General features: G+C 43.5%; 1 protein-coding gene across 4 annotated transcripts in view; it reads left to right on the top strand.

The window, feature by feature from the left end:
- Nucleotides 1-15,408, top strand: part of TNFRSF19 (TNF receptor superfamily member 19) — a 113,645-nt gene that overhangs the window by 16,248 nt on the left and 81,989 nt on the right. For all 4 annotated transcript variants that reach the window (XM_032770982.2, XM_075061663.1, XM_032770984.2 and 1 more), the window contains 2 exons: nt 3,460-3,562; nt 5,313-5,423. In XM_032770982.2, coding sequence (XP_032626873.1) covers nt 3,494-3,562; nt 5,313-5,423 — 180 coding nt within the window. In that variant the 5' untranslated portion in view covers nt 3,460-3,493. The remainder of the gene's footprint in view (nt 1-3,459; nt 3,563-5,312; nt 5,424-15,408) is intronic.

Below are 15,408 nucleotides of genomic sequence, written 5' to 3'. Positions count from 1 at the left end.
ATTCTGAGTTATCAATAACTCTAAAACAGGTAATGGTGTCTTTAAAGTAAAGTCCCCCCTCACACACACCTTTTTTACCCACTATTTCCTTCCTGAGCAGGTCATACATAGTGATTTTTAATATTCCAATCAAGCAAATCATCCTGCCAGGTTGCAGTAATACCAAATATATCAAATTTCTTCTCTTCCATGGGAATTTCCAATTCTTGTTACCCAAACTCCTAACATTGGTATACAAATAACTTTTAATGTACATACATTTTTTCAGATGCTTTATTACACTTGTGTTATTAAACTGTTTCCCCCAAAACAAGTTATTTTAATTGACAGTTTAGTATTGTAACACATACTTTGCAACTATTCCTGATTTTCAGAACTCCTTTGTCTGTAGTTTGTCCTCCCTCCTCTCATTTGTCACCCATTTCTACTCCTAAATGCAAAACCACACTGAATCACAATAATTTTCCTTTTAAACATAATTTAGTTTAAAGCTTTCTATTAATTTCTATTTCAGATAAGTGAAAAGGAATAATGTTACAGTGTGCTAGAGTAAGAAAGGCAAATTGAATTCTTGCTCATTTGTATTTACAGAATATCAAATTATATACAAAAAGAACAGGAGTACTTGTGGCACCTTAGAGACTAACAGCTCACTTCTTCGGATGCATAGAATGGAACACACAGACAGGAGATATTTATACATACAGAGAACATGAAAAGATGGAAGTATGCATACCAACAGGAAGAGTCTAATCAATTGAGATGAGCTATCATCAGCAGGAGAAAAAAAAAACTTTTGAAGTGATACTTAGATGACCAAGAAGAGTGAGGAGAACGAAAACATAGCGAAAATAGATTCAATTAGTGTAATGACCACACCATTCCCAGTCTCTGTTAGTCTGAGTTATTGTATTGAATTTGCATATTAATTGAGTTCAAGCCAGTCTCTCTTGTGGAGTCTGTTTCCTTGACTTTTTTGTTGCAATTGTCCACCTTCAGCTAGGGCCGTGCCAACCATTTAGGCGCGACTAGCCGGCTCCCTAGGGCCAGTCCCCAACGAGCTATGGGCGCCAAAAGCGGCGCCCCCCCAATTTTTTTTAAATGGTTGAGCAGCCACTGCTGCGTCGGACAGAGAGGGAGTTGAGCTGCTGGCGGGAGCGGCAGCCGGCAGCCAGGGTGTCCACTGGTCAGGGCGCCGCCACAGCAGCCGGCAGCCCAGGGGCCCCCTGGTCCAGTGCAGCCGCCAAGGCAGCCATGCAGCCCAGGCCGCGGGTCAGCGCGCCGCACAGGCAGGCCGGAGCCCCAGGCGTGTCCTTGGGTCATGGCCACCGGCGCCAGTTGGCAGCCAGGGCCCCCCCGGTGAGGGCACCGCCACAGCAGCCCAAGGTTTGGGCTTCCCGCAGTGCGCTGACCCAGGGGAATCCCTGCGCTGCAGGCAGAAGGCCAGAATCCCTCTCCCTCCCAGAGCAGGGCTCCAGCCTATGCCATTTTCTCGTGCTGGCTGGGGCGGAGGCGCTGCGGCTGGCAGAGCTGCGCAGCTCTGCTAAGGCACGTGGCAGAGCCCTGCGAGGGCACGCGCACACCAGGGCTTCTGGAGGAAAGCACGGGCTGCCCCCTGGCTTAGCCTCCACATCAGCCCCAGCGAGGGGCATGGAAGAAAAGAGCCTCAAGCGGGTGGTCTGGTGAGCAAGGAAGAAAGAGGACCCCAATGCTCATACGTTGGGCAAGTAAGCAAGTGCTTCCCCACAGCTTGGGCTCAGATGCCTGTGCTCCGCCCCCTTGATCCTTGCTGGTCCGCTCCTGCTCCCCTTGTGCCTGATGGCTGGAGAGAATTGCAGCCTGCAGAGCTGAGCTGCCCCATGCCCCCAGGCACCCTCTCAACCCACACCCCCACAGCCTGACCCCTAGCTCCGAGCTCAGTCCCTCTGAGTTGGAAACCCCCTCAACCCATCCCCCCCCACACCTCACCCCCAGCTCCGAGCTCAGTCCCTCTGTGGAAACCCCTCAACCCATCCCCCCCACAGCCCTCACCCCAGCTCCGAGCTCAGTCCCTCTGAGCGGAAACCCCTGACCCCATCCCCCCACAAGCCCTGACCCCCAGCTCCGAGCCCAGTCCCTCTGAGCTGGAAACCCCTGACCCCATTCCCCCCGCAGCCCTGACCCCCAGCTCCGAGCCCTCCCTCTGAGCTGGAAACCCCTGACCCCATCCTCCCACAGCCCTGACCCCAGCTGGACAGATATGTCCCTAACACAGTTTTTGCTCTTCGCATCCTCTTGACTCTCCCAGTTCTTGTGCATAGTGGAGCGAAGCTTTCTCGAAGCTCAAGTTGATAAAAACATACTGCGAACATCAATGTTGCAACAAAGACTTGTTGGGCTATCTACCTTGTCACTAGAACATGACATTGCTCACAGCATTGACTTGAGGAACTTGTTTCTAAATTTGCTAACTTAAAGCACGGAAACATAAATTCTAATTATAACATGTTACTCTGTGACCGCTGTTAATTGTGTATAATGTAATGTGATTTGTGGGGGGGGCGCGAGGCGCAAGATGGAAGTTTCGCCTAGGGCGCAAAATATCCTTGCACCGGCCCTGCCTTCAAGTCTGTCACTGCGAGTGGTAGAGAGGTTGAAGTGGTTCTCCCCACTGGTTTGAATGTTATGATTCCTGATGTCAGATTTGTGTCCATTTATTCTTTTGCGTAGAGAGACTGTCCTTGTTTGGCCAATGTACATGGCAGAGGGACATTGCTGGCACATGATGGCATATATCATGTTGGTAGATGTGCAGGTGAACGAGCCCCTGATGGCGTGGCTGATGTGATTATGTCCTATGATAGTGTCACTTGAATAGATATGTGGACAGAGCTGGCTGATGTGACCAAATTGATCATTTATTCTGAATTTCATAGAATATTTGCTTAGAATGTGATACAGTCCACTGAACAAATCCCATTGACTTCAATAGATTTTTGGATCAGGCCCCCGAATCAATAGACTGGTTTATATGTCTGTTTTCCTATATTTACTTGACATCTTTCAGGTATGCAGCAGACTTCAAGTCAACTTCATGGATTGGAAAACAGTTCTGTCAATGAGTCTTGATGTTCTCCAGTCACAGCTGAACAGCAGGATTGTATTGTTCTGTGCATGTTCTGAGTATTTATTGAAGTGAATGCAAAAATTTGCATAGAAATTGAAATGATATATTGCCTTTTGTCTAGATACCCATTTGTTTTAAAAACAAACAAAAAATCCACAATTTGTAAATTAGGTAGTCATTATTTTGGGTTTTAGGAATTATTTATCTGAAACATGTGAGCAATGTTGAAAAATATCTATTTCAGCACACCAAAGTATAATATAATATTATATTTTACATAAATAGTACATTCAAAGTAAACTCGTTGTCCAACCTGGGGATTTCAAATATTTTCCTTTTTTCTTTTGATTTAGTTCTTCATAAGGGAGAGAGGTTTAACTCTAAGATATGGGCAGTGAAGGATTACAAAGACAAGATAAAATAGTGAAGATGCTTATACTACTATTAGTGTATTTGGTAAGTAAATAATGAGAACTTCCTTTTCTTCATCATGAATGTTGGAAAATAATTGCATAAACTAGTGAGGTGGAGTAATTTATATATATTTAATACAACTATTAATATACAGAATGCAGTATTTTGAGAATATCAATTTAAGTCAATGACAATTAGTTATACATTCTTCCAGTTTAAAAGTTACTCTATTCAAATTGCATGTGACACATCTTTCCATCCCACTCTTCTGCCCCTCAAAAATCCACCTCTCTATGAATATACCCACATGAAGGATGGTTTGATTGGGCAGAATAAAACATATATGAATATAGTGCTTGTGCAACATCAGTCAATTGACTTCTGAAGTTGGAGCAAGATCCCCAGGGTTACGCATGAGTATATCATTGATCATCTCTCAGTGCAAGGTGCCAGATTTAAGGCTTAGGAGTCAAGTACTCTTTATTTATGTAGAAAACAGCAACAGCACAATTGGCAACAATGCAAGCTTCCATTGCCATATCAGTGTGCCTGAACTCTGACCCAGAGAGACAATCTATAAGAATGAAGGTAGTTCAGTCTCCCTAGCTGATTCATGCTTTAGTCTTACTACTGAAACTACCAAACAGGGTGATAACTTAGTGGCAACTGTGATGTGATATGGATGCCCTTGCACTTGGAACTAGACTGACTACCATCATCTTCCAGAATGTGCTTTTGATGAAAGTGAGTAACTGGGCCTTAGTCATTTAATCAAAAAAGTGTGTGTGTGTGCTTGAGACAGAATGGTAAATATACTGAGTCTGATGCTGCAGTAGGGTTTGCTTATGGAAACCCTTGCATCTCTTGCAGGGTCCCACTGATTTTACTGAGACTCTATATTGATGTTTCTGGTTGTGGTGCAGATTGCAACATCAAAGCTGTAGTTTCTAGCTTGGTCAGAAGCTGTACTCAGAAATCATGGAAATTAGAAATTGGAACTCTATGTATATTTAAAGTATTAGGCAAGAAACTAATTGTGTGACTATTAGTGCAAATTTAAAAAAACTAATCTTTAAGTGTTCATCCTAAACTCTGGGTGCCATTGAAAATCTCTTTTAAAATGTATACTTAAATATACAGATTCTATTCTTTTTCCCAGATTACAAAACCCAGATATACAGATGGTTCAAATAACTGAAGCCCACTCTTGCAATTTAGAAAAAAATAGAGGTATAAAAATATAGGCCAACGTTTTCAAAAATGGGTGCCTGAAGTTAGGATCTAAAACCATATTTAAACACCTAAATAAGTTGCCTGACTTTTTTTTTCCCCTCAAAAGTACCAGTCACCCACAAATCCTGTTGAAGTCAGTGGGAGCTGCTGGGTGTTGAGCACTTTTGAAAATCAGGCCATTTATTTAGGCATATTATTTAGGCAATATGAATTTAGGAGCCCAACGTTACACACCCATATTTGAAAATTTTAGCCATATTCTAGAAAGATATTTTCAGGGAGATGGAATTAACTGAACCATCATGTTTACAGAAAAGACCTTTTCTCAAAGTGAATTTAAAATAAGAAGTTATTATTTTAATATCATTTGTAAATAATATTAAGTAGTAAGATTTGTGTTGGGTTAAAGTAGATATAATTATACGTTGTATTTTAATTAATTGTATAAGATTATATAGTGTTTAAAATCAATTATTTGGCCTAGATGTAAATGTCCAGATTAACTGTAAAGCATTATTGCTAATGTTTTTTCAACTATTTGCTTTTTGGTTTTTTTAAGTTAAGTAAAGTAATTTGTGAGACGGGGGATTGTAGAGAGCAAGAGTTCAGGGACCATGCTGGAAACTGTATCCTCTGCAAACAGTGTGGACCTGGAATGGAGCTGTCAAAGGTATGTATGGGATATACTGTCAAGTGACCTTTTCTTGATTATTTTTTTTCACAAATATGTTTATGGGTATGGTTAAAATAATCAATATGAGCTTATGCATGAAAGAACTTTTATGGGTTTAGCTTGTTGTACACATGTATCCTTTTTTACAAGCATGTAACTTTTAGTTCCTATATGTAACCCAAGCCTATATGGTTCAGAAAATAGTGATGCCCTGCAATACCCAAACAGCAATGATTAAGGCAATTTAATCAGGAACCATAAACACTACACTGATTTTTAAAGACATTAGAATTTTTTTCATTTTTTTCTCTCTCATAGCACTACAGCGTAAGAGTGTTTGGGTGCCTTACCTGTAGGGCTTTGGAGCGGAGCCCGGAGCTGGAGCGCAGAGCAGCTCCATAGCAGTGGAGCTGCAGGTTTTTGTCTGGAGCTGAAGTGGAGCCAGAGCACAGCTCTAAAGCCCTGCTTACCTGTGCATTTCTTATCTCAACACATTTGGATTTTTTTCAAGTGTAACCTTGTATCTGGGTTTCCAGTGCTTGATTGTGAGATAGTTACAATATCTCTATAATATTTTTTTACTTGTTAATTACTGATGAATACTATCAACCTAACTCTGTTTTTAACATCCTTTTTCTCTGGGAATTTCCTTAGTTTTTAAAAATTTAATACAAACAGTGGGTTTCTTGTTTAAAGAGAATGCTACCATGTGATATTTTCAATGGATTTGAAGATATGATATAAATCGTAAAGCATGTTCTAAAAATTTAATTTTTAAAGGTGAATTCACCCGTACATGAAAACAACATAAAGCAGCCAGGTTCCACTAGCTGGTTAAACCATATTTATAGCTGCTTTTCATGATACCACAAAGCAAGTAGTGCATACTGGTGTACCTGGATCTTAATTTGCAATTCATTATTGATTTAGAGCACTATCCATGAGACCTGCACAGTCCCTGAGTTCCAGTGTCACTATGCTTTGAGTTCCCCCGGCAGTGCTGCCTCAGTTCCTCCAACAGTGCTGCCTCAATGCTTCCATTTTCCAGTGCATTCAGCTGCAATATCCAGCCACCTGCCTCAAGGGGTGGAGGAACTTGATGGGGCTAGCGGTGAAAGAGAACAGTCCCAGCAGTGAGAGAGGGAGAGACATCGGGCAGCTCCTCCCCCACCTTCCCCGGGAGTCTCTGGCATCAATTGGCCAGCTGGGGAAGGGATGCTGATTAGCCAGCATTCCCCATCTCCCAGGATTTATCTTGGAGCAAGGGCCATGTGGAACCTCTTTCAGCTCTGTTCTAGCAACTGTAATAAGAATTTCCCTGTGTATATGTGTGTATATAACACATGAGGCAGTGTGCTTTAGTGCATGGTCTTGCAAATCCTTACTCATGTGAGTAGTCTTATTGAAGTAGGACCCTGTGTGAGAAAATGTGTGCAGGATTGGTCTCAGATTTCAACATCTCTATTTGCCCCTCCAGCACTTTTATCATCCATTCCTGGCCCATTAAAATTCGCTCCTGGTTTTCCTTTCTTTCCTACCTGTCTATTTTATACTTTAAAATAAAAGTCTATCTCAATGACCTGCATTCTTGTTTTTCGGCCTCTGAGGATTGAAGCACCTCTCAAAACATGTCCTCTGTTCTCCTCCTTGGTTGCTTCCTTATCAGGCAGAGGCACTCTACCAGTATGTAGGCAGTTCCTCTGAAGGCCACATCTGCGGAAGCACAAGAAACAATAAATAGAAGCATGATTGTTAATGCATGCACAGCATTGAATCATTATAGCAAAATGCACTTTTTTAAAATAGTAACCATTTTCTCACTGTCCCTTGGCAAGTATATAGCTCAACAAATTCCCTAAACATGGTGAGTTCAGCCCAGGGGCTGAGGGAGTATTCAACATAGGGCAAAGAGTCTCTGTTTTTTTTAAGGGGATCACTGCAGGCGACTAGGGTCAATATTATAAATTCTGCCACCATTTTCCACAGGCGGAGGTCACTGAAACTGATATCTCATTCTTGAGGGTAAGCAAGGATTTAAAGGTGCATCTCCTACATGTGTGTAGCTTCAGATCGGGTGCCTATGCTGCTCATCAGGGTGCTGCTTTGATCCCTGCACAAGTGATTGCTGATTGGCACGGGAAAGTTTCCTACAATGGGGGAAGGAACAAAAGTAGCTCTGCAAAGAAGCCTTCAGCAGAGGATTGGTGAATACCTCCAGGAGTGTTTTCTAGAGATCTCTCTGGAGGATTCCCATGCAGTCTTGGTGTGCATTAGCGCACTGTTCCATCACACTGCATAGCTGCAAAGGGGAATGTGAAGCACAGGCAAACACAGCTAGTCTTCTACATTTCTATCCCTGCACCCACTTCTATCATAAAACAAAGCAAAGGACAGCTCTACCTCATATAACCAAGCAGCAACAACTCAAAAAGATCACTTACCAAAACTTTCCTCTCCTGCATCATGCATACCAGAGATGGACTGCTGCGACTAGCTAGACCCCTCTAGACTCATCGCACTACCAGACGACCCTCCCGTGTGCTCCGTATCATCCTCCTACTTGACGTCCTCGTCCATGACTTCATCCTTGGAGTTGAGTCCACTGTCTCCAGCCCTGCCGACATATCCATGGGACTCTTGGCAGTGGAGGTGGAGTTGCCGCCAAAGACAGCATCCAGCTCCTTATAGAAGCAGCGGGTCTTTGGCACAGCTCCAGAGCAATGTTTGACTACTTTGCCTTCTGGTATGGCTGCCTCCGCTCCTTCATCTTTGCACAGCACTGATGTGTGTCCCATTCATAGCCTTTATCCAACAAGTCACAAGAAATTTGACTGTAGGTATTGAAGTTCCTACAGCTGGAGTGGAGCTGGGACTGTACAGCCTTCTCTCCCCACAGCACCAGCAAATCCAACAACTCAGGTGTGCACCAAGCGTGGGAGTATTTGCAGTGTAGAGTAGCCATGTAAGATGAGATGTGAGCTCTCCATGCCAAGTAAACAGAAAGTGGGAAGTCCAAAAATTCCTGGCCCTTTAAAGTGGGAGGAACAGAAGCTGTGTAGCTGGGTGCAGGGCAGCAGAATGCTGACCATAGCAGTCAGGATGGGCATTGTGGGACATTTCCTGAAGGCCATTTACAGTGACATAACCAAGTGCAGTGGCTACACCAGTGGTGGGCAACCTGTAGCTTGTGGGTCCCATGCAGTTCATCAGGGTAAACTGCTAGGAGGCTGCAAGACAGTTTGTGTACATTGGCATGGCCACCCACAGCTCCCGGTGGCCACAGTTTGCCATTCCCGGCCAATGGGAGCTGCAGGAAGCGGCACAGACGGCAGGGACATGCTGGCCACCACCACTGGCTGACAGCTGCTTCCCAACCTTATTTCTGGAGTGATGAGCCAAAATTAGCTCACTGACTCCTAAAAATACTCATATTGGGTCAGACCAAAGGTCTGTGTAGCTCAGTATCTTGTCTTCCGACAGTGGCCAGTGGCAGGTGCTTCAGAGGGAATGAACAGAATAGGTAACCATCAAATGATCCATCCCCTGTCGCCCATTCCCAGCTTCTGGCAAACTGAGACTTGGGACACCATCCCTGCCCATTCTGGCTAATAGCCATTGATGGATCTATCCTCCGGAAAGATATCTAGTTGTTTTTTTATCCCTGTTATAGTCTTGGCCTTCACAATATCCTCAGTCAAAGAGTTCGATGTGTTGTCTGAAGAAATGCTTCCTTTTGTTTGTTTTAAACCTGCTGCCTATTAATTTCATTTGGTGACTCCTAGATCTTGTGTTCCGCGAAGGAGTAAATAACACTTCCTTATTTACTTTCTCCACACCAGTCATGATTTTATAGACCTCTATCATATCCCCCCTTAGTCATCTCTGTTCCAAGCTGAAAAGTCTCAGTCTTATTAATCTCTCTTCATGTGTAAGCTGTTCTATACCCCTAATCATTTTTGTTGCCCTTTTTTGTACTTTTTCCAATTCCAATATTTCTTTTTTGAGACAGGGTGACCGGATCTGCACCCAGTATTCAAGATGTGGATGTCCCATGGATTTGTATAGAGGCAATATGATATTTTCTGTCTTATCATCTATCCCTTTCCTAATGATTCACAACATTCTATTTGCTTTTTTTTACTGCTGCTGCACATTGAGTGGATGTTTTCAGAGAACTATCCACAATGACTACAAGATCTTTCTTGAGGTATAACAGCTAATTTAGATCCCATCATTTTATATGCATAATTGGGATTATGTTTTCCAATGTGCATTACTTTGCATTTATCAGCACTGAATTTCATTTTGTTGCCCAGTCATCCAATTTTGTGAAGTCACTTTGTAACTCTTCGCAGTCTTCTTTGGACTTAACTATCCTGAGGAGTTTTCTATCAGCTGCAAATTTTGCCTCCTTGCTATTTACTCCTTTTTCTAGATCATTTATGAATATGTTGAACAGTACTGGTCTCAGTACAGACCCCTGGGAGACACCACTATTTACCTCCCTCCAATCTGAAAACTGACCATTTATTCCTACCCTTCGTATTCTATCTCTTAACCAGTTAATGATCCATCAGAGGACCATCCGTCTTATCCCATGACTGCTTACTTTGCTTAAGAGCCTTTGGTGAGGGGCTTTGTCAAAGGCTTTCTGAAAACTGAAGTATACTGTATCCACTGGATCACCTTTGTGCACGTGCTTGTTGACCCCCTCAAAGAATTCTAGTAGATTGGTGAGGCATGATTTCCCTTTTCCAAAAGCCATGTTGACTCTTCTCCAACAAATTGTGTTCCTCTATGTGTCTGACAATTCTTTTCATTACTATAGTTTCAACCAATTTGCCCAGTACTGAAGTTTAGGCTTTCTGGCCTGTAACTGCCAGGATCACCTCTGAAGCCTTTTTAAGAAATTTTCATCACATTAGCTATCCTCCAATCATCTAGTACCGAAATTGATTTAAAAGATAAGTTACATACCACAATTAGTAGTTCTGCAATTTCATAGTTGAGTTTCTTCAGAACTCTTGGGTGAATACCATCTGGTCCTGATAATTTATTACTGTTAAATTTATCAATTTGTTTCAAAACCTCCTCTAATGACACCTAAATCTGAGACAGTGCTTCAGGTTTGTCACCTAAAAGGAACAGGTTAGGTTGGGGAATCCCCCTCTCATCCTTAGCCGTGAAGACCAATGCAAAGAATTCATTTAGTTTCTCCATAGTGGCCTTATCCTTCTTGACTGCTCCTCTGACATCTTGATTGTTCAATGGCCCTAGCAGGCTTCCTGCTTCTGATATAAATAATTTTGCTATTACTTTTTGAGTCTTTTGCTAGCTATTCTTCAAATTCTTTTTTGGCCTTCCTAATTATATTTTACACTTCTGTTGCCAGAGTTTATGCTCCTTTCTATTTTCCTCAATAAGATTTAACTTTAATTAAATAACCTTTGATGCCGTGCCATAGATCCTAATAAGAGGAGTCCAGTAAAGTAGAGTTTTACAGTGGTGGGGTGATCTATGAAATGGCAAAAACATATTACACTTATTGAATTCTGTTGAACCTCTTTGATTTTAGAGTGCAGTCTCTATTCCAATATACTTCAAATTTGGTAGAAAAGGTATGCTACTCTGCACCTCGCTGTAACCTTACCCATTGTGAGAGACCCAAGCCAGTTAGGTACAGCAGAGTAGTAGAAGGCAGATATGCTAGCCACTGGAAAAGCAGTTTTCTGTTCCCTGACTGACCAAAGCAGGGACTGCTCCATGCTAGGGTGGACACATGACTCCAATTAGCCTGCAAAGAGTCAAGTGAGGCTGTTAAGCTAATATGAACGCTGACTCTAATTAAGGCCCCTCTGATACTGTAAAAAGGTTCACTCTGGTCAGGCTGGGGAAAGGAAAAGGGAGCCAGAGGAAAGGAAGTGCAGCTGAATGGCTGGGTAATGAAGACACCCTCAAACCACTGGAAGGGAGCCCTAAGGTAGGGGTGAAGAAGGTGTTGAGAGAGAGAGAAGTGGGAGAGCTGTGGAAAAGTGGCCCAGGGAAGTGTAGCAGCTCTGGCAGTGAAAGGTTGGCTGCCAACAGCTGCTGCCATTAAGGTCCCTGGGCCGGAACCTGGAGTACAGGGTGGGCCCAGGTTCCTACTAACCCGCCACTACAGAAATACCTCCTGGGAGGAGAAGACAGGCCCCTGTCAGGACAGGAGGCTAAACTGTTCTTGAATAAGCCCGTAAGAACAACAGAGACTGGGAGTTCTCTCACCAACCTCCTTTCTGGCTTATGATGAAAAGAGCTCAGTAGACTGTAACCCTGGCCCTAGAGAGAGAAGTGCTACATGGAGAGTTGCAGTGAGCCTCTGAGGCTAGCATAAACCACCTGGAAGCACGGAACCCACGGAGACCAGGTTGGACCTCTGCCACACCATATAAAGACTAATATAGTCTTTTCATGATTTTCAGAGTGAAGCCAAAATCAGAATTAAACATGGAAACTCAATTGCAATCCTTATCTGTGGTCAAGCAGTAGCAACTATACAATAGTACAGGAGCAATTATAGAACTGACTCTACACTGTGCTTTCAACTGTACCGAGTAAGCAAACTTGAAAAAAAACTTTTTTCTCCTCTAATATGAGCTTCAGTAATTGTAGTTTAGCTTGTAAAAATAGTAAGTTTGGGGGAAAAAAATTAGACAAATGTGATTTTAAGTTGTCCCTTTTTAAATAGAATTGTAGCTCTCAGTATTAACAAAAATTACTACACCGTGTGTGCAAAACCAACTTTTAAAACTGCTTATAGCTTATTTTTATTCTTTTACTCATGGTTGGCCAAGAGCACTACTAGTTTCACATCCTCCCCTTTAGTCTTGTTACACACCTGCACAAAAATTTCTCACTGTAGTAGGAACCCAGATGCGACATCAGGGCTATACAGTGTTTTCATACCTGGGTGACTGGCTCCTGGTAGGCCAATCTCACTAGGAAGTAATAGCAGCAGCAGGTTCTTTTTGGTACCTTCTTGCTACCTTAGCTGTTGCATAAATGCAGGGAAGTTTGTTTTGTCACCCACTGTGACAATAACTTTTGTAGGAGAATGGCGGCATTCAGCCTCTGCAAGAGCCTTTCTCTGCACAGACAGATTTTACGTGATGTGCAACTTGATCCCTTGCATCACCCACAAACTGTGGTGTGCCAGTGTTCCTCTGTTAGGTCACATGCACCTACATTATGTCATTCGCCAGACTTTACTTATGGTGCCTTCAAACTTGGCTACACTCCACCTTATGATGAAACAGGAATCGCATTGGCTCCCACCATGACTGTTCCCACCAGAGTTCTCACCTCCCTTGCTCGGTGATCCAACTCAAGCAAAATCCTGGTGGGGACATGTTTCAGCCCAAGGGCCGCTATCCTGACAGACTCCTCCCTTATGGAGTGGGACACTCACGTGGACTACCACATTGCTGAGGGTACCTGGACCATAAACTTTCTGTATATAAATAGGGAGGAGCAAGAGCCTGTCTCCTATGTCTAGAAGCAGTCAGACTTTGGAACTGGTTCATCAGAAATAACCTTACGATACAGGCTGCATATCTCCTGAGTGAACATAACACCCTGGTAGACAAGTTAAGCAGAAGTTTATGTGCAGACCACAAATGGGAGATCCACATCACAGTTCTAACCAACATATTCACACAATGGGGAACTCTGCTATGGGACCTCTTTGCATCCCAGATGAATAAAGAGCTTCCCATGTATTGCCCCAGGGAAGCCATAGGCCATGATTCCCAGGGCGACACTCTTCTGCTTCCTCGGATGGACAGTCTCAGATACGCCTTTCCTCCCATCTCTATACTACTGCAACTTCTATGGAAGATCAGTTGTAACAGAGCCACACCATCGTCCTAGGACCCAATTGGTCCAGACATTTCTGGTTCATGGAACTCCCAGTGATGCCCACGTGCTCACCTATCAGGATCCACAACATTTCAGGCTCTCCTAACTCAGGTGGAATCAAGCACCCCAAGATCAAGCACCCCAACCTTGGCTCATTCTGGTATTTGGATGGGGGTCGAAAATAGAATGTTCAGGTTTCACACCTGTTCAGGAGATCCTTAACCAAGATAGAAAGGATTTTACTGGAGCCTGCTACCTGGCTAAATGGTGGCGCGCTTTGGCCTGGGCATGTCACCACCAACAATCACTAGATGCCATCGGTATTCCAGTTATCCTAGACTATCTCCTCTTCTTAAAAACTTCAGGTCTAGCCCTTAATTTGCTGCAAGTACACTTAGTAGCAATTAATGCCTCCTCCAGCAGAGGGACAATTGTCTTTACACACCTGGCTACTGTGAGACTTATGATGTGCTTGATCAGGACTTTGCAACTGGTCATTATAACTGTGCCTCAATGGGATCTCTACTTTGTCCTGTCAACATTCACAGGTCCACCCTTTGAACTGCTCTCTGACCCAGTACCCATGAGGCTGCTGGTTCCTCTGGTACCAAGGGCATGGTTAAACCTAAGACTATAAAGTCCTAGGCTCCAAGAGGTCATCATGAACAGAGTGAGGTGGCAAGAAGAGCACTACCACTTCTCACTCAGTACCTAAGAATGCTGCTCACACTTCATCTGGAGATGATGATCTCCAATACTTGCAAGGTCATAGACCTTTTTCTCCAATTGGGCCTGCAACTGAACATTCAAAAATCCACCTTACCCCCTGTGCAAAACTTTGAATTCATAAGAGCTCATTTCAATTCAATAGCGACAAGAGCCTACCTCCCAATGCACAGATTCATGGCCCTATTCAACATAGTCAATACAATCCAGATCAGCCTCCAAACTATGGGCCAGAACTGTCTTCAGCTATTGGGACATATAGCAGCTAGTACTTTCGTTATGGACCATGCAAAACTGTGAGTCTGATGCCTTCGGCTCAGGACCGTTTAGTCACTGAACACACACAGTCTAACTACACTACTTTCCACACCCATCTTCATAAAGGAATCTCTCAATTGGTGGAAATCTCACAATATTTGTGCAGGAGTCCCTTTCACTTGCCCTCCCCCAGCAATTATAATGACAGATGCAGCCCTGTTGGAATGGGGAATGCATCTGGACACTCACACAGCCCAGGGCAGATTGACATCGCAGGATAACACTCTGCACATCAACGTCCAGGAACTCAGCAGTCAGGTATGCCCGCCCCCAGTTTCTACTACTAATCAACCAACAAGGAGGGGCAAGATAGCACTCCCTCTGTGCCAAGACTTTGGAATTGGTGCATATGCGTTCAGATTATCATCACAGCAGCTTACTTCCCAGGAGTTCAGAATGTGACTGTGGACACACTCAAGGGGTACTTTTCTCAAGATCATGAGTGTGAGATAGATTCCATTATACTTCACCACATATTACAGCAGTGAGGCACACCTCAAATAGACCTGTTTGTCATGGTGATAAACAAGAAATGTGCTCAGTTCTGATCCAGAGGTGGGCTGGGTCACCGATCTTTGGGGAATGCCTTTTACCTTCAATAGTCATTGGGTCTACTGTACATGTTTCCCCCACAGGCTTCTAATAGCCAAAGTTCTACTCAAAATAAAAAAGGACAAAGAGAGAGTTATTCTTATAGTCCCAACCTAGCCCAGACAAACATAGTTTCCTTACGTGATATATCTGGCTCTTTCCTTACCGATCACTCTCCAGGCTACTCCTCATCTCCTATCCCAGGAAGGTGGAAAGATCCTTCACCCCAGTCTTGGGGTTCTTCACCTCAAAGCATGGCTGATCGATGGTTCACGGGATTAGAGAGGATCTGTTTGGAGAAAGTAAAAAGAGTGCTATTATACACCAGAAAACCATCTCCAAGCTACACTTACTTAGAAAAATGGATGAATATTGCTTGTTGGTGTGACCTCAAACACATTCCACCAGCAACCTCATTGCTGTCAAATATGCTGGCCTACATCCTAGACTAAAA

The sequence above is a fragment of the Chelonoidis abingdonii genome, chromosome 1 (assembly GCF_003597395.2).
Source record: "Chelonoidis abingdonii isolate Lonesome George chromosome 1, CheloAbing_2.0, whole genome shotgun sequence".
In the NCBI taxonomy this organism is placed as follows: domain Eukaryota; kingdom Metazoa; phylum Chordata; order Testudines; family Testudinidae; genus Chelonoidis; species Chelonoidis abingdonii.
The sequence above is the reverse complement of the archived record's forward strand: the minus strand, read 5'-3'. Positions and strand labels throughout refer to the sequence as shown.